Genomic DNA, 26,154 nt, shown 5'->3' on the forward strand with positions numbered 1-26,154 from the left:
ATGGAGATGACTAATGTTTATATTGATGACGCTAATTTACAAGTATAATTCCATATACAATCCTAAAATGAGTTCTGAATCATCCAAAGAGAGTAAATTATATTCAATATTGTTCTAAAGTTATGTGTCCCATTATTTTAATTCTTTACAAATTAGGAAGTTAGCTGGAAGATCTAGTCTTTAAATCCCCGTTCTACTACATAGTAGCCTTGGTTCTCAGTTTCATCTTACGAAAGTGAGAATAATACCTGCCCTCCTACCTTATGGAGTTGGAGGAAGAAAAAATGAGATGTTATATTGGAAAGTACTTTGAAAACTAAGGAATCACACAAAGGTATTATTACTAATTATAAATAGTAGTTATATACGTTACCTATATTAACTTTTGAATAATCTGAACATACCATTTCTCACCCATTTTTCACTTAGAGAAAGTTAATGAACCTAGATTTTTTTTTTTTTTTTTTTTTTTTGCTCAGCAGTGAAGTGGACAACACAGGTCATAATGTATTAAAAAACTGAGGCATAAAGAGAGGAAGCAACCTATGAAGCAAGCTAGTGACAAACAAATAGAACTTAGGGTGGAGTCCATATTGGCAGTGCTTTCTTCTGCCTCTCTGTCTCCTCCTGCCCCCCATTACTCTCTCTCCCTCTCTTTTTTTTCAATAAAACTATACTGCCATCATCGCTCAGACTGAGTATCTCTGGTAATCTACACTGGACAGTTACTGTTGTAAAAGAATTTCTTGACTTGCTCCAGCAACTATCAAAATTGTCTTCTGCAACAGGTTGAAGTTACATATAACATAGTATCTTAAATTCTATGTGAGCTGAATGTCCTGATTCTTTCAGGAAGCGGGTCTGTAGTTGTGGTTTTTGTTGTGTTTTGCTTGTTGGTTTTTGGTTTGGGTAAAAGTATAATTCTATATGAGTAAATAAAATGTTTACCTGAAAAGCTTCTGTTTTTACTATTATAAATATATCTTGATTCTGAGAAAGTCTTTTTCGGTGTATGTGGTAAAAAACACATAGCTCTGTAGTATTTTTAGTGAAAAAATGAAAACTTGGATTTCTAAGCACCTTTAAGAATAGTGGCTAGTAGCTAGAACTTATCCCATTTCTGTCTGCCTCTTTGTGTAAGAATTGAAGGAGGTTGAGAAAAGGCTTAGGAGAAGAAATCATTAATATGGTATAGATTCTGCAATCCCATTTACAATGAAATAATGAAGTCATCTTTTTCAGAGATTTTGAAAGCCAGGTCAGCAAAATTTTCTTGGATACTTCAGACCAGAGACCAGAGGATGGGCTAAATTTTGCTTCTCAAACTTCAGTATGCATAGGAATCACCTGAGAGTCTTGTTTGTTTAAATGCAGATTGTGAATCAGTAGGACTGGAGTGGGACCTGAGATTCTGCCTTCTAACCTCTAGGTGATGCCAATGCTGCTGACTCACAGACTACACTTTTTTGTTTTTTTTTTTAACATCTCTATTGGAGTATAATTGCTTTACAAGGGTGTGTTAGTGTCTGCTTTATAACAAAGTGAATCAGCTATACATATACATGTATCCCCATATCTCCTCCCTCTTGCGTCTCCCTCCAACCCTCCCTATCCTACCCCTCTAGGTGGTTACAGAGCACCGAGCTGATCTCCCTGTGCCATGCGGCTGCTTCCCACTAGCTATCGATTTTACATTTGGTAGTGTATGTAAGTCCATGCCACTCTCTCACTTCGTCCCAGCTTACCCTTCCCCCTCCCCGTGTCCTCAAGTCCATTCTCTACGACAGACTACTTTTTGAGTTTAAGGACTTATATTGTTTCTTGTAGAGTCTTTAAGCAATAATTATGATTTTGCTAGTGGAAAATCAGTTATGTTCTTTACCACATTTGAGTCCTATGGTAGTCTCTTGTTCTTGGGAGGTTGTTAATCTTTTTGGAATTTGTGTTAGAAGAGATCCAGGCAAAGAATATAATTATAGAAAAAATATCTCTGGAAAGACCAGTCCGGTATTACTGGTTAAAATCCACTCCTTTTCCCCCTCTCCCTTTCCTCTCCTCCCTTGAACTTATTGCCCTCCTCTTACTCTCACTGGGGCAATCTTTGTTGCTTTAATATTCCCTTGGAGTGATGATGCAACAGGATAGTAATTCTTCACAAGTTTTCAGGGGAAACTTTCAGAAGCACTCAACACAGCGACTGTTTCTTTGAAAGAAATTATTCACAGGGATTGACATGTTTTACTTAGAAAACATTCATCAGTTATCAGTTTAGGTTTTTTGAGTATTGTTTTGTTTTGAAAAAGCATAGATCTGGCCTCTTCTACCTAAAGAGTAGAAAATTATGCTAAGTGAAATATACCAAACACAAGGGACAAATATTTTGTGATTCCACTTACATGAGGTATCTAGAATGAGCAAATTCATAAAGACAAAGTAGAATAGATGTTACCAGGGGTTGGGGGAAGTAGAAATGGGGAATTATTGTTTAATAGGTACAGAGTTTTTGTTTGATGATGAATTAGTTCTGGAAATAGTGGTGATGGTTGTACAACATTGTGAATGTACTTAGTGCCACTGAATTGTACATTGTAAAATGGTAAATTTCATGTTATGTATATTTTACAACAATTAAAAAAAATTTTTTTAAAGAAGAAGGGCTGGATAAAAAGTATTTAAATTAGTTCAGTGGTCCTTAAACTGGCTGCACAGTAGAACCACCTGGGGAACTTAAAATCCTAGTGCCCAGGCCACACTCCAGACCAATTAAGTCAGAATCTTTGGGGATGAGATACAGGCTGCTGCAGTGTTTAAACTCTCCAGGCAATTCCAGTGTGCAGCCAACTTTGAGAACCACTGTTGTAGATCACAGCTCCCAAATGTTTCTCCTACTGTTGTGTCAGAATCTATGTGCAGAGTAGGCTTTTCTTACTGTCTAAAATGATCAAAAAGTGTTTACGTATATGATGCCATTCCACATTTTGTAAATGTTAGGTAAGCAGGATGAGATTAAGGGAATATAATAGAACACAGCATATTTTGAGAGTAAAATAATTAAAGGGGTATATTCAGGAATACCAAGAGAAGGGAGCACGCATATAAATTCCATATTCAGGACAGAACTAGATTAGGGAAAAATAGTTGCATATTATATGACAGAATATCTAGAACAGATTAATATTTCTTTCAAATTAATAAGAAAAAAGATAATTAGAAAAATAAGCAAAGCATTATGAACAGTTGTAAAAAGGAAAAATAATCAGTAAACATATAAAAAGAGTCTCAGCCTCACTAGTAATGAAAATTAAATCATTTCCCTAACATCCGATGAGCCAAAATAAGAAAGCAGGGTAATTAAAAAATGTGAAGGCGACCCCTGGGGCTGCACCTGAACCCCCAGGAGCCCTGTGCCCTCGAGGCAGCCGGCAGGCAGGGGTCAGGACCTGCCCCAGCCTAGAGGCTGTGGACAGTATACAGGTGACAGAGCTATGCTCTCATTTCCTTTTGGAAGCAAAATGAAGGAAAAACATGAAAACAAATTAAAGATTTAAAGCTTTTTTTTTTTTTTTTTAACGTGTGAAGGGAGGTTTTGAAATAATGGGTATTGTTCTGTACCATTGGTGGGAATAGGATTGACAGTCTTTTAGGTGGACAGTTAGGCAGTATCTATTAAAATGTTAAAATGCATATACACTTTAACCAGCAATTCCACTTTTCTGCTAGAGAAATACTCACAGGTGTGTTCAAAGAAGCATGTACAAGCACTGTAAACAACCTAAATGTTTATCAATAGGAGAATGGTTAAATAAAATGGAAAAATCTATACTGTGGATACTAAGCAACTGTTTCTTTAAAAATGAGATTATTCTAGTTGTACTACTGTGAAAAGATCTCTATGGCAAAATGTTGAGTAGAAAAAGTGAGTTATACTAAAATATGTGAATACATGTGTTTTCTTTCATCACATAAAACTTCTTTTCCAGCATGTATTTATGTAAATGCATAGAATTTGGCCTGCAAGAAAGGATGTTCATCAAATTGATGCCTCTGGACAGGTGACTAGATTGGGGAAGGGTAGATCAAAAAGAGAGCTTTGACTTTATCTGTGTTATTTAAATTTTTATACAAAAGAGTCCAACTAGGATAAGGTAGCAGAAACTGACTAATCTGAGACTCCTTCAAAGAGAAGGTAGAATTTTAAGAGCATTTTGATTAATGGGAGGGAGACAATGTAATGGGTAGATGGGGTGTAGAGATAGAGAAGCAGAAGTGTTGGCTTGAGAGAGGAGTGTCTTCATTGGCTGTCCCTTGAATTCTCTAATTTTATCTTTCCTTCCAAACTTGTTCTTCCCATGTTTTTATGGGAATGTGTTTTATGGGAAAATGCGATTAAGAGAAACCAGTGTTTCTGCTAGCACTACTAGGGAACATGGGGATACAGGATTGGTGTTTCTAGTAAGGAAAGCCACTTTCATTATCTCTATGAACAGAGGTCAGCGGTAAAAATAATTCCCAAAAGTGAGCAAAAAAATCATTTTGCTTTTATTTTCTAATGCCCTTTAAATATCCATTTGAGTATGATTGGGACTGTCAACCTGGAAGTTCATAATTTTAAATTACAGTAATGAAGCCACAGTCTGAAAATTCTTCACTTTTCCTTCCCTGCTACATTGCTGTTTTCCTGTAGGGTATAGAAAACATCACCTTTCAATGTGGTTTGATTTTAGCTACCTTCTCTTTAAATCTGTTACATATTCTCTGATCTCTTCAGTAGATATGGAGTTGGCAAACATTTTGGTTTGAAAGGCCTTTTCTTGGTTACTGAACCTAAATGGACATCTGGAGCCTCAAAATTCCTCATCTCGGGTACATGCAGAGCAAAGAGAGGGGAAATGGGAGGAGAAGGGTACTTGGGAATATATAAGGATAATGCATTGTTGGACAGCAAAGTAACAAAATTTACAAGTGGAAAATTCCTAGCATAGTAAGAAATATTGTTTCATTTTGGCCAGATTAAAACTTTCAGAGTTTTAGAAAATCTTTTTTTTAAACCATCTGTGGTTTCCACATAATCTTTACTATTGATTGCCACTGGCATGAATTTAATATTTTTTTCTTTGCTGAGTGTGCCCTGGAAGGAGTGGTATTTTCTACTCTCAGCTGGTTTGAGGTGGGCTTACTGACCACGCCGGGCACTTGAAGCCCATCTAGAGCCCTAAATTAGAATGAGAGGCCGGGAAAGCTTGTTGCAGCCCAATTAAAGGATAGCCGGAGAGGATAGGCTTTACCTTTGCTGATCCTGTTGATTGTCTCCCCTGCGGATTACAGACAAACCTTCCTTAACAAGCGCATTGAGTAGCCTGGGTTTCCAAAACTCTCCAGGACCAGTAATTAATCCAACTGGTAATGAGAGCACAGTGCTGAATTCTGGAAAGGAATCATTTAACTCTTTCTATACCGGACAGCTCATTTCCCCTTATTAATATGCCTTTATTAGCACTAGTTATTTGGGACAGTATGAAAATAGTCTGGTGGAAAATTGCTTCTTTCAGTGAAGGCACATTATCTCTGCACTTAAAAGCAAAGATTGTCCTTCATCTCTAAACTGTACAGGCTTGAAAAGTTAACTTTTGTAGTAGAAAGTGCTTTTTGCCTCTTGTTTGATATAGGGACAAATTTTGTACAGTTGATAGTACTTTAAAAAGCTAAGATCTGACTCTGAATTGGAACTTATTAATTTCACTCTGGGCCCATTTTTTAACTTAATGAGGTTTTTGCCTGTGGAAGTAACCTTTCCTTTGTGCTGCTTCCATTTCTCCTGCCTCTCATATTAGCCTCTACTGTCTTCTTCCTGGGGCTTTGAAACATTTCCCATCCAGAAATTCTAACACATAAAACATCTTTAAAAAACTTTCATTTTTTGTTAATTTAGAGATATTTGGCCTTCTTATTTCATTATCTCCTCACTCTGCTGGGCATGGATATATAGAACTCTCCTTTTGGAGACTGATAATGGGATTAAAAGAAAGGGGAAGACTTATAAAAGTCTGTGGTATGAGTTTATTTTGTTTATGCATCTGAGAAAGCTATTATTTATTTATATGAAGAAATGTAAATATTGTGTGTGAGGATTAAGCCTTTTCCTTTTCTATATAACTGAGTCTAGAAAAAGACACTCCCAGGAAGCCAGGATAAAGGGAAAAATGACTTTGTGATGCACTTTCTTAAAATAACTGAAGAAGTGACTTCATGAGCCAGCTGATAGCCTGGGTTTGCAAATGGATACATTTCTGTTAGCCTGCTGCTTGATGCTGCTTGATGAGTATATAATACCATATCCTGCAGGCAGGAGACTGTCTGGGAGATGGGGGGTACTTAGAAAGAGAGGTGAAATGGCAGGCTTGGGACAAGAATTAACGATGTAAGTACTGTCAGCAAGAACTATGCTTATTAGGTAAACATTACTGATATGGTTTCATGCTTCCCTATTATGTACTAATTTCTGTCATCTTCTGGTAAAATAGTATTTAAATGAGAACACTTGATATTTAAATAGGCTCTTTAATACAAGTTTTGCTGTACTCATTCCTCTATTAATACTTAAATAGTCCCATTTCTATTTTTTTCTTTCTCTATTTTACGGCTACAAGCCCATGTCCTTGGGTGTGACTCACGCTAAAATTGTCCTCTCCTTTTGGTCTTAAGAGGCAGTATGAGTGTGTCCTTAGATGAAGGATGCTGCTTATCTCTGGTGTACTATAGACCACCAGGTTCAAAGGAAAGCAGTAGGTCTGAGGAGGAAGATTATAACTTGATAAACTGCTTCTCTTGCCAAAAATCATTGTCAGCAATTGAGAATATTCACAAAGTAGGCTCCCCTTCTCCCCCAACGTACACACACAGCATGGTTACCATGCCAGGAGATAAAGAAAGGTAGTTGTCTCTGTGGTTTAACATCTGTCTGGTCTGGATTTGATTTGTAAAATAAATTTGAATGAAATTCATTAAGATCAACACATGCTTCATTACATATATCTATATGTCAGACTCATAGACATTGGACTATCTTACTAGAAACTTTTTAGAAGAGTTTTAGGGTTATTTTCCCTTTTTATTAAGTAAAGCCCATTTATTTTCATATATTTTGTGACCAATCATGTTACCAAATTCTCATTGTTTATAGCAGTTTTTTCATTTTATTCTCTTGGGGATTTCCAGATACACAGCCATACCATTTACAAATAGTGGTGATTTTATCTGTTCCTCACCTCTTATTTCTCTCATCTAATTGTTCTGATTACTACCTCCAGAACAACATGTTGAAGACATGTTGACTTTGACACCGTAAATGCATGGACGTTCTAGAAGGGAAATAAGCTATAGCATCAATAGTACCTTAGGGTGCGGAAATCAGACATGGGGGCAGATATTCTTTTTTTTTTTTTTTTTTTTTTTTAACATCTTTATTGAAGTATAATTGCCTTACAATGGTGTGTTAGCTTCTGCTTTATAACAAAGTGAATCAGTTATACATATACAATATGTTCCCATTTCTCTTCCCTCTTGCATCTCCCTCCCTCCCACCCTCCCCATCCCATCCCTCTAGGTGGTCACAAAGCACCGAGCTGATCTCCCTGTGCTATGCGGCTGCTTCCCACTAGTTATCTATTTTACATTTGGTAGTGTATATATGTCCATGACACTCTCTTACCCTGTCACATCTCACCCCACCCCCTCCCCATATCCTCAAGTCCATTCTCTAGTAGGTCTGTGTCTTTATTCCCGTCTTGCCACTAGGTTCTTCATGGCCTTTTTTTTTTTTTTTTTCCCCTTAGATTCCGTATATATGTGTTAGCATACTGTATTTGTTTTTCTCTTTCTGACTTACTTCACTCTGTATGACAGACTCTAACTCCATCCACCTCATTACAAATACCTCCATTTCATTTCTTTTTATGGCTGAGTAATATTCCATTGTATATATGTGCCACATCTTCTTTATCCATTCATCTGTCGATGGACATTTAGATTGCTTCCATGTCCTGGCTATTGTAAATAGAGCTGCAATGAACATTTTGGTACATGACTCTTTTTGACCTATGGTTTTCTCAGGGTATATGCCCAGTAGTGGGATTGCTGGGTCGTATGGTAGTTCTATTTGTAGTTTTTTAAGGAACCTCCATACTGTTCTCCATAGTGGCTGTATCAATTTACATTCCCACCAACAGTGCAAGAGTGTTCCCTTTCCTCCACACCCTCTCCAGCATTTATTGTTTCTAGATTTTTTGATGATGGCCATTCTGACCGGTGTGAGATGATATCTCATTGTAGTTTTGATTTGCATTTCTCTAATGATTAATGATGTTGAGCATTCTTTCATGTGTCTGTAGGCCATCTGTATATCTTCTTTGGAGAAATGTCTATTTAGGTCTTCGGCCCATTTTTGGATTGGGTTGTTCGTTTTTTTGTTATTGAGCTGCATGAGCTGCTTGTAAATCTTGGAGATTAATCCTTTGTCAGTTGCTTCATTTGCAAATATTTTCTCCCATTCTGATGGTTGTCTTTTGGTCTTGTTTATGGAGATATTCTTGATCTTATAGGAACAAGTGTATGAAATACAGCTTAAGATGTACTTTGCCAACATATGTATAATTCTCCATCACCCATGGGGCTATAGTAACCTATGAGAAACAGTCGGTTCTCACAGTCACATTTTGGGACTCTCCACAACCCTCCAGGAAGGCTCTCTGTTTTATAATCTTAGAATTTGTTGGGAGGCACAAACACATCCCAGATGTCTTTCATGACTCCTGATGACCACACTCTTGTTTTCCAGGCCCAGCTTCGGGCATTTATTCCAGAGATGCTGAAGTACTCCACAGGTCGGGGAAAACCAGGCTGGGGTAAAGAAAGCTGCAAGCCCATCTGGTGGCCTGAAGATATCCCATGGGCAAACGTTCGGAGCGATGTCCGCACAGAAGAGCAAAAGCAGAGGGTGAGGGTTCCTCTGGCCTGAGTTTCCTATTGCTTTTTCATTCTGAATCAACCACCTCATTTTTGTTATTCTACTTCTTATGCTATAAAGTCTAAAAACATTTGTGTAATAGTCAAACCTATCCCCCAAAAGAGGTTTGATATTCTCTGATTTATAGCCTTTCCCATTCATCACTCCATCACTGTAAAGACTTGGGATGGGTCTGTGAATTTACACTTCTCTCTACATAGTTGCCTTTTGGAGCAGTTTTAATTTTATAAGGTACTTGGAAAAACTAACGAAACTTGAAGTAAAAGGTATTAATCACTTTGAAGACTTGAAATGTCCTTATTTCTGGTTAGCAAGCATCACTGTTGAAAATATAAATATAGAGAGATGTGAAGTTAGTAAAGTCTGCTGATAATGAAACTTATTTTAAAAAAGAAGAAAGACTAAACCAGGTGTCCTCCCTTACTTGTTCTGCATATTCATTTTTTTCAGTTAGCTTTAAAAATCTACTGAGAGGGGCTTCCTTGGTGGCACAGTGGTTGAGAATCTGCCTGCCAATGCAGGGGACATGGGTTCGAGCCCTGGTCTGGGAAGATCCCACATGCCGCGGAGCAACTGAGCCCATGAGCCACAACTACTGAGCCTGCGCATCTGGAGCTTGTGCTCCACAACAAGAGAGGCTGCGATAGTGAGAGGCCCGCGCACCACGATGAAGAGTGGCCCCCGCTCGCCGCAACTGGAGAAAGCCCTCGCACAGAAACAAAGACCCAACACAGCCATAAATAAATAAAATAAATAAATAGTGTTCCCTTTAAAAAAAAAAAAGGGGGGGTGTGGTTCATCTTGAAAAAAAAAAAAATCTACTGAGAATCTTAAATAAAGGGACTTCCCTGGTGGTCCAGTGGTTAAGACTCCACACTCCCAATGCAGGGGGCCCGGGTTAGATCCCTGGTCAGGGAACTAGGTCCCTCATGCTGCAACTAAGAGCCCACATGCCACAACTGAAGATCCCACATGCTGCAACGAAGATCCTGCGTGCCGCAACAGCAGACCCGGCACAGCCAAGTAAATAAATAAATATTTTTTAAAATCTTAAAGAAAATTCTTGACGAAAGAGTAACCATCTTCTGTGAGAAGTTTAACAGTTGGCCTCAGGAAAACCCAAAAGTTAAACCAGACTTTGATCAGGAAGGAAACCAGTGTGAAATTGTTGGTACTTGGTGCTGAATTTCTTTATGTCCAAATCGGTCTGTGGGAAATAATCCTGAGAGAGTTACTCCATACAGGTTTGGTTTGGTTTGATAAATAAGCAGCTGCTTATTCCACAGTGGAACTGAATAACCAACATTTTTTGTGACTTAATGTGCTTTTCTGGTCTTTTGATGACAGGTTTCATGGACCCAGGCACTACGGACCATAGTTAAAAACTGTTATAAACAGCATGGGCGGGAGGACCTTTTGTATGCTTTTGAAGATCAGCAAACACAAACACAGGCAACAACCACACACAGTATAGCCCATCTTGTACCATCACAGACCGTAGTCCAGACCTTTAGTAACCCTGATGGCACTGTCTCGCTTATCCAGGTGAGTAAACCTTCTGGTTACCAGATTGTGATTTCTGAGGCAGATCAGTGGGCACCTCACCTCAGACTGGAGAAAGTTGTCTTTTTTTTTTTTTTAATTTAATTAATTTATTTATTTTTGGCTGCGTTGGGTCTTCATTGCTGTGTGCTGGCTTTCTCTAGTTGCAGCGAGCGGAGGCTACTCTTCGTTGTGGTGCGTGGGCTTCTCATTGCGGTGGCTTCTCTTGTTGCGGAGCATGGACTTTAGGCGCACGGGCTTCAGTAGTTGTGGCACGTGGGCTCAGTAGTTGTGGCTCACGTGCTCTAGAGCACAGGCTCAGTAGTTGTGGCACATGGGCTCAGTAGTTGTGGCTTGCGGGCTCTAGAGCTCAGACTCAGTAGTTGTGGCACACGGGCTTAGTTGCTCTGCGGCATATGGGATCTTCCCAGACCAGGGCTCGAACCCGTGTCCCCTGCATTGGCAGGCGGATTCTTAACCACTGCGCCACCAGGGAAGCCCAAGAAAGTTGTCTTCGTATAAATTCTTGTATGAATTTTATACAGCTCCCCAAGATCTTCTTACCTGAACTCAATTTTTTGAATAATATTTTAAATTGTTTGCATTTTGCTAAATACAAAGCTATAGATAGCATTTCTAGACATTTCCAAATCAAAGCACTGTAAAAATGGCTTTTTTTTTTTTTTTTTACCATTTCACTCTCTCAGTGGCCAGGAAATATTCCTTCTGAATTACCACTTCTGAGGTGAAACACAATTTGTTGGTAGATAGAGGGAGCGTCTAAAATTCAGATTGGGGTGAGAGTAGAAAGTTGGTTGACTGACACTGGGCACCAATGATGAAACCTGATGGCTTCTCATAGTGACTTATATGGTTGAAGTAAAGCTCTGAAACTCATGTTAGTGTCTGAGATGTGATTTTAATAATTCATTTCATATTACAAGGCATATTAATCATTACCTCTGCTGAACTTGGGTTAAATGAATCTTAACTTCTGAGTAAAGGAGAGGTTGAAGGATCCATCCACTGACATCACTTTCCATGTTTTTTCTTTAGGTTGGTACAGGGGCAACAGTAGCCACATTGGCTGATGCTTCAGAATTGCCAACCACAGTCACTGTTGCCCAAGTGAATTATTCTGCTGTGGCTGATGGAGAGGTAAGAAAGGATTCTGTCTGTTTCCACTTAAATACTCAAATGTATAGGTGAGGGAGAGGGAGGGTCCAGAAGATGAAGAGACTGTAAGTAGCCTACACGTCTGTAGCATTGTTTTATTTAAACTGTTTAAGACATCACACCATGTCAGTTTTGCAAAGTAGCTTACTCTGTGTATGTTAATTATAACAATCGAAATTTATGGATCCTTATGATTCAGGCATAACTGTCAGGAATTTACAATTGTATCTTTGTAACATAGGATTTAGTACTTTTATGCTGTGAATCCCAAAGAATTTAATCTTTGGACTTTATGAAAAAAATTAGATCATGAAAACTAAAGCTGACTAAAACATTCTTTGAAGGGATATATATATTTGTAAATCAGTAGACATGATTTATTGCATTTTAAATGAGCCTTTGAAAAGACTTCACAAGAAAATCCTTTCCTGGGAATTCCCTGGAGGCCCAGTGGTTAGGACTCGGCGCTTTCACTGCTGTGGCCTGAGTTCAATCCCTGGTCAGGGAACTAAGATCCCACAAGCTGCGTGGCACGGCCAAAAAAAAAAAAAAAGAACAGGAAAATCCTTCCCTATCAAAACTGAGATAATTATGGGATGTTAACTTAAAGGAAGGTAGCTAACCTTTATTGACACTCGGTAAACTAAGCACTCCTCAACCCTAGGAAGTATAGGTTCTGTTATCATCTTTGCTTTATACATGATGAAACTGAAAGGTTAGGTGACTTGCCCAAAGGCACAGTGTAAGTGTTGAAGCCAGGTAACGCATTTAGAAAAATGTTGTCTAAGCTCTGAGCCATCAGTGAAGTTCAGGAAAGGGTTCGTTAAGTCACTGTGGACTTTTCACCTAAAGGTTATACTTCTGAAATTTGAAAAATAGCCAACAAATGTCAAAGAGCAATATCAGAAATAAAGCTAAAAATATTATCTCACCCTTGTTCAAAACCATGGAATATTTCCACTCAGAACACCACAAAGTCGCCCTCATTTGTGCATCTCAGGAAAGGGAGAGAACTGATACAGGGTCATGGCTAGCAAGGTGAAGAGAAATACAGCAGGCTCCTGTCAGCCAGCATGTGTTGAGCCCCCCGCTGTGCTACAGTTGAGGTGTTAGATGTGTAGAGTTGATTTACACAGGAACCCTGCTCTCAGGGAGCGAGAAGCGTCTACATAAATGAACTGTGGTTCCTGCTGTCAGAGAGGCTGCAAAGTGGTCTGTAGCTTCAGGAGAGAATGTGTCCAGTGAGGGAGCCTGGGAGGGTTTGGGGCAGGAGCTACCCTTTGCTTTTCCAGTATAGAAAGGTAGAAGTCAACAGATTTACTTTTAAAAGTATATAAACATCATGAAAGAGAAGGGATTAGCTGAGGGGAAAATTCATCAGTCCCCAAACACTAAAACTAGAGGACAGACACTCCTTGAAGTGTGAAAGAGGTAGCAAAGACAGTGGTGGGTGCATTTATGGGATTTGTTACTTTTTGACTTAGTCAAAGTTATTTATGGTTATCTCCCTACTGAATGCTTCCTGGGTACTCTTTTAAAGAAAGTAACTTTGAGTTGCTTAAACACTTCTCTAGAGACTAATTCTTTGAAACCCATTTTACAGAATAACTTCACACAACCAATGTATCCAAAAGTTCATGGAAAATATGAAGGATACAAAAATCTTAGTCACATATCTATGGCTTTTCCAGCACACTGACATCGTTTTAAAGTCATCTGTGTGGAAGTGTGTGAATGACATATACAAATAACCTGTTGGCTAATACCCAAATTCAGTCAGATTAAAAAAATTCTAACCCTTTCCACATTTACAATGAAACAAAAATATGAAGAAAAGAAGCATACGTTATCTCAGAAAGTGGCAGAATGTTTTAGATTCTATAGTTTGCTTCTATGTGCCTTCGGATTAGATGTTGACATGGTTGTCAGCATCTTAGTTTTGAGCCGTGAGGACTGTGATTAGTCAGAATATCTCACTGACTTGGGACAGGTAAGACCATATCAAGCCAGCAAAGCATTGCATCAGGGGACTCAGTAGAAACATCCTACTGCCTGTATGTAGCATTGTTTCTCCAAGGAACAGAAAGTTATTTACAAAAATAAACAATACCTATACTTCTGGAAGTTTTAAGGTTATTTTGTTATCCTAGCCTTGCCAGTGAGAGCTCTTACATTAGATCATACTGCATTTAACATCCAGTTAGTTGCAATTGGTTACATTTATAAGAAGGACCTTCTGTGGGCCTGTCTCTTCTGGTAATAAAATGGTCTCCCAACTCTGAGTACTCTTGTGTGCTGAGAATATCGAATAATCTAAGTAGTTACAAAGAAACCAAAAGAATCTCTAACCTAATGCAACTTAAAACTAATTAGGGACACAGAACAAATTATATAAACATTTAGAAATGAATAAGGAAAGAATTTCAAAATAATATGAAATAAACTATATATATTGATTTCAAAATATACAATTTCCATTTTGATGGCATATTTACAAATACAAATGGATTTGAGAATTTATTCTGTGGTAAGACCACCAATTGGTATGGATGATATTAATTGCATTATGTGTCAGAAAAATTGAAATTTGAAAGAGAAATGATATCTGATAATAGTAGGACATGTGCTTCTGTTAGAAGAAGAAACAGAAGAAACCAAAGTACAGAGACATTAGAGACATGAATTTTAAACTGAACCGTCAACACATGTAACAGTTTTGAAGTAGCACAGCTTATTTTAGGTGGGTTTTTTTTGAATATCAATTTATGAATATCAATTTATTTTAAATATAGGTATGCTGAAGAGCAAGTAGGGAAATATGAATAAAGGAACATGTTCTTCATCTATCCATTAAATAAATGCTTTCTGAGCCCTGTGCCAGACACTATGTATAGTATAGGTAGAGGAAAGTAAAGACCATTCTTGCTCTTAAGGAGCACACAGGTAGGTGGTAGAGAAAAACACATCAGAGAAAATGGCAATCAGATAAGGATCTAGTAGAAGCAAGCCCAGGGTACTGTGGAACACAGAGGAGAGGTCCTGAGCCTTGGACTGTAGGGAGTTGTCTTTCAGTGGAGTTGTCTTGGCTCTAATCTCACCTGAGCTCAGACTAGAGGGGTGAACAGGAAGCAAAGGATGGGAGTTGTGTTCCTCTCAAAGGGAGCATCACATGCAGTGCATCACAGTGTGAAAGTGTGGAAAAGCCAAGGTGGTTCACGGTAACCAGAGGGACAAGGATAGCCACAGTTTGAAGGGCCTCGCTGTATTGGGTCTCTCTCAGAAAAGCACAGAAGCTAACTGTACATCCTCTGAATATCTTTCCCTTCTAGAGTTTGTGGCCTTTCTCTGGGACATGGTGACATCCAGGCATAGATAACCACACAGTGGCTCCCAAAAGATGGAAAGGGAGCACAGCAAGAGCTCAAGCAAACACAACTCTAAAGCACTGAGACTCAAGAATAGGAAATTCCAAAGAAGCGTTAACACCTAAGCTGATTTATTTATTACCTGTCATTACTCTGAATAGAAGTCTCTTCATCTGCTTCTTCCCACTTCTCCACCCTTTACCACCATCCGTTAATCTTTTGTGCCACAAATTTAACTTCCTTAAAGTATACTGTATATGGCAACATTCTAATACCATTTTCACTACAAATATAGCTGTAGCCAAATGTATATGTATTAAGTTGCTGCCGTAGAGTATGAGTACTTGGGAGAGCTGCACTAGGCCATACTCAGCAATGGGATGGGCAGAAATATAGACGGGCAGATCTGGAAAGAGGAAAATGCTACGGGGCTGGCCAGCTTCATCTGATGTTCTGAGTGGAATCATCGAGCATCTGTGGATTGGCAGTGTAACTCGCCATCTAAAGTGGCATTGTTTGCAGTGATGCTCATTGGAATAATGAGACCAAAGAGATAATACCTTAAGAAGCAAGAGTTTCGTGAATTCCTGAGTGGGCAACTTTGCAGCTCTACAGGAAGGAAGTAGGGTATCTCTGGCTCTTAATGTTGGGCCCTGAAGGCTTTCTGGCACAGCCCACTGTCTAGAATAACTCAGGGCAAAAACTAATGTACCTCAAAGGAATGTCTCATTCTCTGGGGAGCTTTTGACAAACATTTGGAGGAGCACTGTGATCTAAGTATAGCAACAGAGCCAAAGCGGGAGGCATTTTATTTTATTTTATTTTATTTTATTTTATTTTATTTTAATTTTGTTTATTTATCTTATTTTTGGCTGTGTTGTGTCTTCGTTGCTGTGCATGGGCTTTCTCTAGTTGCGGTGGGCGGAGCCACTGTTCGTTGCGGTGCGTGGGCTTCTCATTGCGATGGCTTCTCTTGCTGTGGAGCACGGGCTCTAGGCGCGTGGGCTTCAGTAGTTGTGACACGTGGGCTCAGTATAGTGGCTCGCGGGCTCAAGAGCGCAGGCTCAGTAGTTGTGGGGCACGGGCTTAGTTGCTCCGCGGCATGTGGTATCTTCCCGGACCAGGGCTCGAACCCGTGTCCCCTGCATTGGCAGGCGAATTCTTAACCATTGCGCCATCAGGGAAGTCCCGCAGGAGGCATTTTAAGTATCTGTGTCTCCTAGAGCTTGTGACACTTTCTTTGGGACACAGTAACATGAAAGCACAAGTTTACCACTCACTGGGCCCCAGAAAGAGCTCCAGTAAACACAGCTAACATCCTGAGACCTGAGTCTGGAGAAATAGTATACCTGAGCTGCTTGATTTATCACCTACCGTATTTTAGAATAAAAACTGCTTTCACTGCCCCTGTTGCTTTTTGGTTTTGGGTGGAGGGGTGGGGGCAGGGGGCGAGGGGATACTTAACCAGTATTTATTGAGCAAAATGGACTGAAGTAGCTAGATTCAGGTATCCAGGACTGAAAAAAAATCTCTAAATGGCAAAGCATTGTACTAAAATCAGTGGTTCTCAACTGATAAGAACTGATAAGGGGCAACCCCTTATACCCCTCAGAGAGGACATTTGGCAATGTCTGGAGATATTTTTGATTATCATGACTGGGAAGGATGTATTAGCATCTACCGGGTAGAAACCAAGGATGCTGCTAAACATCCTACAATCCACAGGACAGACCTCACAACAAAGAATTATTTAACCCAAAATGTTAATAGTGCTATGGTTGAGAAACCCTGTTCTAGATCTAGAAAAGCTGAATTCTAATCTACTCTATATAACCAGATAGTATGTTTTTTGTTTGTTTTGTTGCTTGTTTCGTTTCTTCATAATTCCTCCCCAGAAAAAGAAAAGCAGGTTTTGCTACATTAAATAAATTGTTTACTGAATTTGGCAGTTTCCATCAAAAATAAAAATATAAAATAATTTTGATATATAATTCCACTTCTAGGAATTTACTCAATAAGTAGACTCACATAAACTATACAAAGTAGTGTATAAGGATATTCATCACAGTACTGTTTGTAATAGCAAAACACTGGAAACTACCTAAATGCCCATTAAAAGATGGCTGGTTAAGTAAATCACGGTGTATCCATATAATATAATGCTATGCAGCCATTATTATGAATCATGAATGAGTGAAGCAGTTTGATACGTTCCAAAATAAAATCATTTCAGAGCCGTATTGTTTATGAAAAAAAACAAGGTACAAAAGCATGTAGCATGTACTGCCATTTTTCTTGAGTGTGTGTATGTGTATGTGTAAATATGCTCACATATCAAGAGAATATCCCTGCAAAGATGCATGAGAAATAGAGAAATAGGTAACAACAGTGGCCTTTGGGTAAAGGGTCTGGAGTACTGGCATTATATTCCCTTTGGTACAGTTTGAATTTTTTTAGAATTATACTTATGGTTTATTCAGAAACTTTAATTTTAGAATAGGTACTATATTGATATGACTCAGATATTTCAAAAATTATGTAAAAGGATGCAGTGGGAAATCTTTCTGCCTTCTGTCCAACCTATTCCCACAACTCCTCCCTCTGCACACACTGAGGAAGATATTTTCAATGGTTTCTTTTGTGTCCTTCCAGAATTTCTTTATGCAAATATAAGCAAATTCAAATATATATTCTAATAATACCCCCCTTTTTAACACCAAAGATATGCTAAAAACCCTGTTCTATACGTTGTAATTCATGTTAATTTAAAAGTATGTATGTATTTGGCTGAGCACATAGCAGTTTTTTAGAAAAATGACTTTTAGAAATCATAATCCTTTTGTGAGTTTGATTTTTTAACTATCACGTCCTTTTCTGCCTCAGGTGGAACAAAATTGGGCCACGTTACAAGGAGGTGAGATGACCATCCAGACGACACAAGCATCAGAGGCTACCCAGGCGGTGGCATCATTGGCAGAGGCTGCAGTGGCAGCTTCTCAGGAGATGCAGCAGGGAGCCACAGTCACCATGGCACTCAACAGGTGGAGGCAGGGGTGGGCGATAAAAGAGGAGGGCGAATCTGTCCCTGTATACAGATGTAAAGAGAAATGTTGTACCTCAGTTTGTCACAATTGGCATTTGGAACTTAATACTCTTAGCCCATAGGAAACTGTAAGTTGTTTTATAATCAGCCCTCACCTACTGCATTCCCATCCTATCCCATCCCCAGCAACCAGTCCAGCCTGACTTCCAGCTCAAGCCTTCTGGTCAAGGGACATGGGTCCCTTTTGCTTTATCCTAGTCTGTGCTCCTTAACAGACCAAAAGCAGCAAGATGTAAGTACTTTGTGTTTTTAAAGGGACCAAAGGATGCAATAAAGAACCAAGAAGCTTCAGGACTGATTTTCCTTTTACCCTGCTAAGAAACTGCTTTCTGTTATGGGTATTAATCCATGTTTTATCTGGTCGAGAGCTGACTTTACTGACTTTTCAGGAAATTTGTTTCCCTTGCTTATCAGTGACTTCGAAATAAAATAAGTTTTGGATTATTGGGAAAAACTGAATTTTTTTTCTTCAGATATGTTTAGGAAGGATACTGCAGAATGGAATACTCTAGTAAGAGGTAATTTCCAAAACTGAATTGTTTTGTTCCGTGCTTGGTTCCTTCTATTTGTTGTTGACAGAAAAAAATCATCCCCATATTCTTCTTCTTGTTGTTCATTGCTTACACAATTTTATTTTCAATGGACCCAGACATTTTAACTAATGGTTAAGAGTGTGTGCTTTGAAGCCAGGCTACTTGGGTTTGAATCCCAGCTCTGTCACTTACTAGCTGTTTGACCTTGGGTGATTTACTTGAGCTCAATGCCAAGGCTTTCCTCTATGTTAAATGGGGGTAAAAACAGTGCCTACTTTGTAGGGGTGCTGTGAGAATGGGAAAAGTCAATGCATGTGAGATCCTTCGATCAGTGCCCAGCATATGGTAAGGTTGCTGTTAACATTATGTGCAGCAGCTGCTAGCCTCAAATAGTCTTTGAACTCTTGCGACATGCCAGCACTCTACTAGGTAAGGCTGTAAATAAAGAATGCTCTAAGATATAATGTCTGCCTTAAAAGAAATCATACTGTGAATGGGGAGATTGATTTAAGTAAAACACTTAGCAAACATATTACTCAGAGTGTAATTTACTGTCCAAATGTATGGTGTAGACTATGAACATAGTAGGAATTCAGAGTAAGGGGATCACTTCCTCCAAAATATAAAAATCAGCTAAAGTTTAGATTGGCTGTGGTAGACACTACAAAGCCTTGATAGGCTTATGTACAGAAGATTTCCATCAGGCTGTATAGTATAGTGGCTGAGAAGAGGGTTCTGAGGTCGTATAGATTCAGGTTTGAATCCTACCTCTGCCATTTAGTTGCCATTCGATCTTGAGAAATTTAACCCCTGAGCATTAGTCGCATCATCATTATAATAAGGATAATTTTCATCATGTAGAATCATAAAGATTCAATGAAATGATGTTTATAAAACTCTCATCAAAATGTCTGGCCTGTAATTAGCATTTCAGGAATTATACTTATTATTTAAGATTTGTGTACTTAGAATTGTTTATAATGAGAAGAGATTAGAAATAGAAGACCAGTTAAGAAGAGGCAGTCCAGGTATGACTTGTCAAAGGCGTGGAAACTAGTAGTAAGAGTGGAGATAAAGTGACTGATTTTGAAGGAAGTATGGTCAGGATTTGGTGGTTGATCAGGTATAAAAAACTGAAACATACACAAACACTTGTCCTTCTAGAGTTACCAGTGAGTCCCTGAGTGACCTGGGATAGAAACTTTTTTCTTAGCCCATTGAACCATATCACTTTTCAGTAACATGAAAGTCTTATTTGATTCCTTACACTTTGACTCAATCCTACTTGTACCTTTGAGAGAGGACACACAGATGAACTTCCTGAAAGCTGTGGCCAGAGTGAGACCCTCCTTCCTTTTGGTCCGGTAACCCCTCACTGTAGCGTGGGATCTAAAAGGCCACCATCAAAGACCAGAAAAACTTCATTTCATCGAGCCAGCACCTTTGCTATTCCAGTGAAGTGGGAGTGTCCTGGGAACCCTGTACATAGTGGAAAACATGAGGCACATTCTGGCTCCCTTTAGTGTAGGGACCAGGGCTTATTTCTAAAGGCAAGGAGGGTAATGGTTTCCCCTGAGGGCTTGTTAACAAACTCAGATGCAGCTGAGGTGGCTACAGTGTTTACTCCAAAGGAAGGAGAGTACGGTTCACTGTGGCATGTAGGAGGAGTAAAGAGATGTTGAAATCTGTTTGCAATCAGATAGTTCAACACCCCGATGAGTGTTGGGGGATGGTGTGTTGCAGCCTCTGCTGGGGGTGAAGAAACCAAGCCTGGCAGTGAAGACTAGACTATAGCAGGCTACTAGGGGAACATCATGGGCTTCTAATTCCAAGAGCGGTAACCCACTGTCTAACGTCAGGAGGATTGGACTTCAGACACAAGCTCTTTGTGTTTGCTTCTCTATGGGATGAGACCCATTCCCAGCCTCTCCAAAGAATTTGTTGCTGGAAGTCATCTTAGTGAAAAGTACACTGCGAATCTGGTCTTTGTTCCTGCGGTAACAAAACGATTTCATAGAGCTGCTCCCTTCCAGCCTCTCTTTTTCAGGTGCAGATGGAGCAAGCATGGTTCTCTAACAATCACCTGCACCTCTGCTGCACTGTAAACAGCAGATGTGGGTGCAGAGTAAAGAGAGGGAGGCGGGCTACATGGAATGGCAGCTGGAGAACAAGAAGGCAGAGGGGTTCTCTCAACTGTTGAGGGGAAAGCGGATCAGTACAGGTGCAGGACAGACCTTTTTTTCAACCATGCTGTTAAAAGAATTTTGTATAGCAAGTTAGAATGAGGGCCCTGGGCTCAGACAACCTGTAGACCACCCTCCATACCCAAAAGGGGTATGGAGAAATTGTCATTTAAAAATCTGAAAGCTAGTTAATTTTAATTATTTTCAAAATACAGAATAAATCAACACTTTTAGGAAGATGGAGATGGAGAGAGAATCAAAGTGAACACATGAAAAGCAGAGCGTCACAGCTCAAAAAAAAAGACCTGTTCACCCTGAACAACCAGACAGGAAAGGAAGTGAAATCATCGTTTGCTTGTTGCAATACAGTGATTAAGTTGAAGTTTCAGGTTGTTGGTTAAGTTGTCCTAGACTTACATTCCCTCTTACACAAGTCCTGCAAAGCCAGTACAGTCCTTGCACATAGAGATAGATACATGATAAATATTGGTAGACTGAATCTACATTTGCCCTGGTAGAAATTTATGCGATGTTGTTGACAGGAAGACAGTTTTTACTGAGTGTCTACTGTGTGTAGTGCTGTGACTCAGTGCTGTGGGGAAACAAATGCTCAAGAAAGTTAGAGTTGCTGTTCTTTTGCTGTGAAGAGACTTTGCTTAAAAAAAAAGAAATGAATCATATTTTTAAAGAAAAATTTACTCTTACCATTTTTTAAAATGAAAATATTGACTTAGAATTAGAGATATTACTAAAATAAAACATGGCTTTAATATATGAACTTGTATTTATTTGTCCAGTAACATGGGATGGACAACCTAGATCAGAAATCCTCTCTGGAAATAGAGGACAGGGACTATGCAACTGCCTCTTTTTCCTGTAGGTGAAGGTTGGACACTTGCAGATAAAACGTTGACAGAAAAAAAGGTGGGGGGGGGGGTTGTTAGAAACTTCTCATTTGTAACTCTGGTTTGGAAATGACTTTTGTCGAAAAATTGCTAAGTGGTAGCTTAGAGACATTTTGATCCTATCTCACCTTTTAAGTGAAGGTAACCTTTTTCTCGCAATACAGTTTGATCACGTCCCATGAAGTCTAGTGGTTAGAATAGATTTGGGAATGACAGTCTGCTGACCACAGACGTCACCATTGTCTTTTGCACCATGTAAAAGATCCATCCATTGCTGCTTTGCCCCTGACGCCTGAACAGGGCATGCAGTAACTAACCTCACCGACCTGTGGACCTGTCATCCCTGTCGGACCCCTCATCCCTGGCATCCCAGATTGCTTTAGTTGTTGCTGCTTCACAGCTTTTCTTCCAGCATAACATATTTTAGAAAGGTATTAAAGAAAATGACTTCAAATATTTAGAGCTTCAGACATTATAAAATGGGTATGACTGGATACAGGGACTCTTCCGGGTCAGGGCTTGGGTGGCTGCTCTCCCCCTCATAGCCTGTGAAATTTCACACTGCAAGCATGTGTCCAAGAGTGGCAGGACATCACCTTTGATGGTCATAGAAATAAGATTATTGTAGATTGTGATAAAAACAGTGGGGAAATGAGCAGTTGCTGAGGTAACCTGTAAACACAGCTCCTATTTCCATATAAACAGTTCTCATTTACCAGCTTTCTTCTTCAAAATACCACACAGCTGAAGCATTTTCCAAAGAATATCCTTTTTGGCTTTCCATGAAGTCTCAGGTCAGAGTGTTAAATATTTTTATCGTTAATCTGTGATAGCTGAACACTGTAGAATTGGCTGGTAATATTATTTGACACAAGTTTCTCAGAAAAATATTAAAAGTTAAGGGTCTAGGCACTAAATAATCATTCATTTTACTATCTCTAATAAATAATTATAAAGCATCCTAAAATTAAAATCTACCTTGTAAAATGTAAAGAATAGCCTTAGTAGTAATTCCAGATCAAGGGTCCACTTTGGCTCTGAATTCATGTTACAGATACTATGGAATGACTGGCTGTGGGTATCAGATCTGAAGTATGTTTTAGCACAGAGATTGATCTTAGCTTTTAAAGGGACTGCATGGAAACTCTATGATTCTGTTCAGCTTTTTGCTCAACCTCAATTCCATCCCCAAATTTTTTATAAAGTAAGTAAATAAATTTGAAATATGTAATCATGATCTTGAACTAAGTTAAAGGAAGCCTGGAAATTAAAAGTTACCACAGCTGAACAACTAGAAAAGGAGGTGGGGGGAATCAGCAGTTTTACATTTAACTTATTATTTTGAATAAATGTCAAAGAATATTTATATGGGGAAATACCAAGTTAGGTAAGAAAAGCAGGCTATAAAACTGTATGTACAGCATGATCCTGATTATCTGTTTAAAGTTGTGTTTAAGATTAGAAGGAAAATAGCTCTTATCTCTGCATGATATTTAAAAATTTTCTTTTATACTTAAATGAATTTTTACAAGTTTCTACATGCATTTTATTATCAGAGAAAAATAACTTTTTAAACACACACATAACAATTTAAAAAGCAAGGCAAGTTAGCAAGAAGGGGAGAATTTTCTATTTAATGAGACTTTTCTGTCCATTGGATTTCTTAAACTGCTTCCTAACATCCTTATAGTGACCAAGAAGTCTTCCCCAGAAGAATGATTATGTCAGTTGCTTTACTTGTTTGCTGACTCTCTTAGATGAAAGTGACACTGTTAAGTTTGGTACACATTGCTTTGCCCACAGTCAAGACACGTTTGCCCTAACCAGTCCACAGCCCCCCACCCCATCCTCCCCTACAGCTTGTTTTTGCAAGATGACTGCCATAGTTGTGGCAAAGTCTGCAGCTTCAGAACAAAGCTGAATCAACTGGCTTATTCAGTGTCAAACCCAGGACTTTGTCCACCTCTGATAAACTAAATGACGCCACGCCACCTCCTCTTCTCCATGCCTACTTTTGATACTCCCTCAGTAACTGTGCAGAGTGGTACCTGGTACTTTCCCAGGAGAGGTGATGAATTTATCTGGTGGGTTCTTTTTTTCTTTTCTTCCACATTTTAACATCTCTGAAGTTTGGATGGTAAACTATAATCTTACGATTACAATTGTCAAGAACTTTTTTTTTTTTGTCTGTGCTGCAGGGCTTGGGGATCTTAGTTCCCTGACCAGGGATCAAACCCGGGCCCTGGCAGTGAAAATACGGAATCCTAACCACTGGACCGCCAGGGAATGCCCAGGAACTTTTCTTTTTTTGCTGGCACATGAAACAGTAATACATTTTATAGTTTGTATCATCATAGAATCAATAAAAGTGGTTATTTATGCATATAGTAAAAGCATACAATAAGGAAAAGAAAAATGGGATACAAACTGCTAGAATAGTGTTTACTATAAATAGATGGCTAATATCTTTCTGTTCTGCAGAGTATTGGTTTGCAGTGAAGGGAGGTTTATTATTTCATTATGTTTGTAGAGTCAAGGATTTGGGGCTTATAGTGATAATTTAAACTTTTAAGTGTTAATTTAGTGCTGCCTACATGTACATGAAGCAAAAGGAAGGGCTGAACTTTGCAAGATATTAGTCAACCATTACTTTGTATTTGGAATCATGGATGTAAACCAAATTGCTATTATTTGATATATTTTTATGTATCTTTTAAAAAATTTTTATTTTATATTGGAGTATAGCTGATTTACAATGTTGTGTTAGTTTCAGGTGTACTGCAAAGTGATTTAGTTATACATATACACATACCTATTCTTTTTCAGATTCTTTTCCCATATAGGTTATTGCAGAGTATTGAGTAGAGTTATTATTTAATATTAATTGAATAGCAAGTCCAGGTTGCTGACTCCTCACATTATCATCCATCCTTAGCTATAAAAAGGCAGTTTCAGATGGTCTGCCTTGTGTTACCGTAAAGAGAAGAGAAAAAGAAAACCTTGTGATTGACAACCAGAATGGCTTTTGCATTGTGACTATGGATCGGAGCTTCCACTGTGGCTCACAGGCACTCAGTTGATCTTGATAAAGAAGAGACTGGGAATGCGTGCCTTCTGTCCTCAAACACCCATTTCCTAGGTTTAAAGAAAATCTCACGTTAGCTGCATAAACGTGAAAGACTTGGGATTTCTCTAGCTATTTATTATTATCATTTAAAAATTGCTCTGATTCTGTCAATAGCACTGGAATCCCTTATGTGCTGGTAGGCTCACAAACACGGAGTCAGTGGAGAGATCCTAGGAAGGGTTGAAAGTTTGGTTTGTCTTGCTGCAGTGCTATACCTTTATTCAACTCATACATCCCCCCTCCTCCTTCTATACCCACAGCGAAGCTGCCGCCCATGCTGTCGCCACCCTGGCCGAGGCCACCTTGCAAGGGGGGGGACAGATAGTCCTGTCTGGGGAAACCGCAGCAGCTGTCGGAGCACTTACTGGAGTCCAAGATGCTAATGGTAAGAGAGCATAAATATTTTATTGAATTTCTTCCCCGTTTCCACTTAAACCTTCATGACATGACTGACAACAAACCCTTCAGAATGAGGTTGAACTTTGAGTTTTTTTATATTGGTAGGCAGTTGATACCTAGGAAAATTCTAGGAGCCTCTGATTCCTTTCACTAGTAGGAGACTTGGGGTTTCCTGGGAGGGAAAAAAAGCCATAATAATGGCTACCTAACTGAATGACTTATTTGAAAAGTGACTATTTGCTGTGACAGGACTTGCTGAGAGGGATTTTTAAATTTTCCTTGGGGTAAATTTTGTCCATTTTCTCCCATGCGGTAGATCAGTGTCCTTTACTATAGCAGAGACTCTCCTGTGGGCGAGTGCATTGTGGTAGCGAGGAATGTTCTGACTATCTCGAGAAAGGCACCACCATCTCACCACAAGGTCAGCCAGCAGGCTGTGATAAAGGCGCTTTTCTGATTGATGCTATGAGTTCTGCTTCCTGTTAAATGTGGCCTCACCAAGGACCTCCGGATTGAGCCAATAACTTCCCACCACCCTGCCCTTCTTTCCCGGCTCTTTGACTTCCTGGATATTGGTGATCTCCTGAATAAACAAGAGGGATAAAGTTCATAGAAATATGATGACAAAAATTTACAGCTCCAACCCAGCTCTTTGGATCTACTTCAGCAGGCTCTGGGAGTCAGTAACGAAGTCTTGAGCTGCCCGGAAGTGCCTCAAAAGTCTGGGTCAAAGAGGAAGACCAGTCCTGTTCTGTGAGACTCTGTGTGACTGTTTATTAAGCTTTTCAAATATACATAT

The 26,154-nt window shown here is 39.1% G+C and overlaps 1 protein-coding gene across 14 annotated transcripts in view; it reads left to right on the plus strand.

The window, feature by feature from the left end:
* NRF1 (nuclear respiratory factor 1) overlaps positions 1–26,154 on the plus strand; it is a 133,977-nt gene that overhangs the window by 75,466 nt on the left and 32,357 nt on the right. For 13 of the 14 annotated variants that reach the window (XM_082473041.1, XM_082473048.1, XM_082473047.1 and 10 more), the window contains 5 exons: positions 8,834–8,992; positions 10,370–10,567; positions 11,621–11,722; positions 17,989–18,146; positions 25,217–25,341. In XM_082473041.1, coding sequence (XP_082329167.1) covers positions 8,834–8,992; positions 10,370–10,567; positions 11,621–11,722; positions 17,989–18,146; positions 25,217–25,341 — 742 coding nt within the window. The remainder of the gene's footprint in view (positions 1–8,833; positions 8,993–10,369; positions 10,568–11,620; positions 11,723–17,988; positions 18,147–25,216; positions 25,342–26,154) is intronic. The other variant, XM_082473044.1, reaches the window with a different exon arrangement.

This window comes from Balaenoptera physalus, assembly GCF_965194825.1.
Source record: "Balaenoptera physalus genome assembly, chromosome: 8".
Lineage (NCBI taxonomy): Eukaryota > Metazoa > Chordata > Mammalia > Artiodactyla > Balaenopteridae > Balaenoptera > Balaenoptera physalus.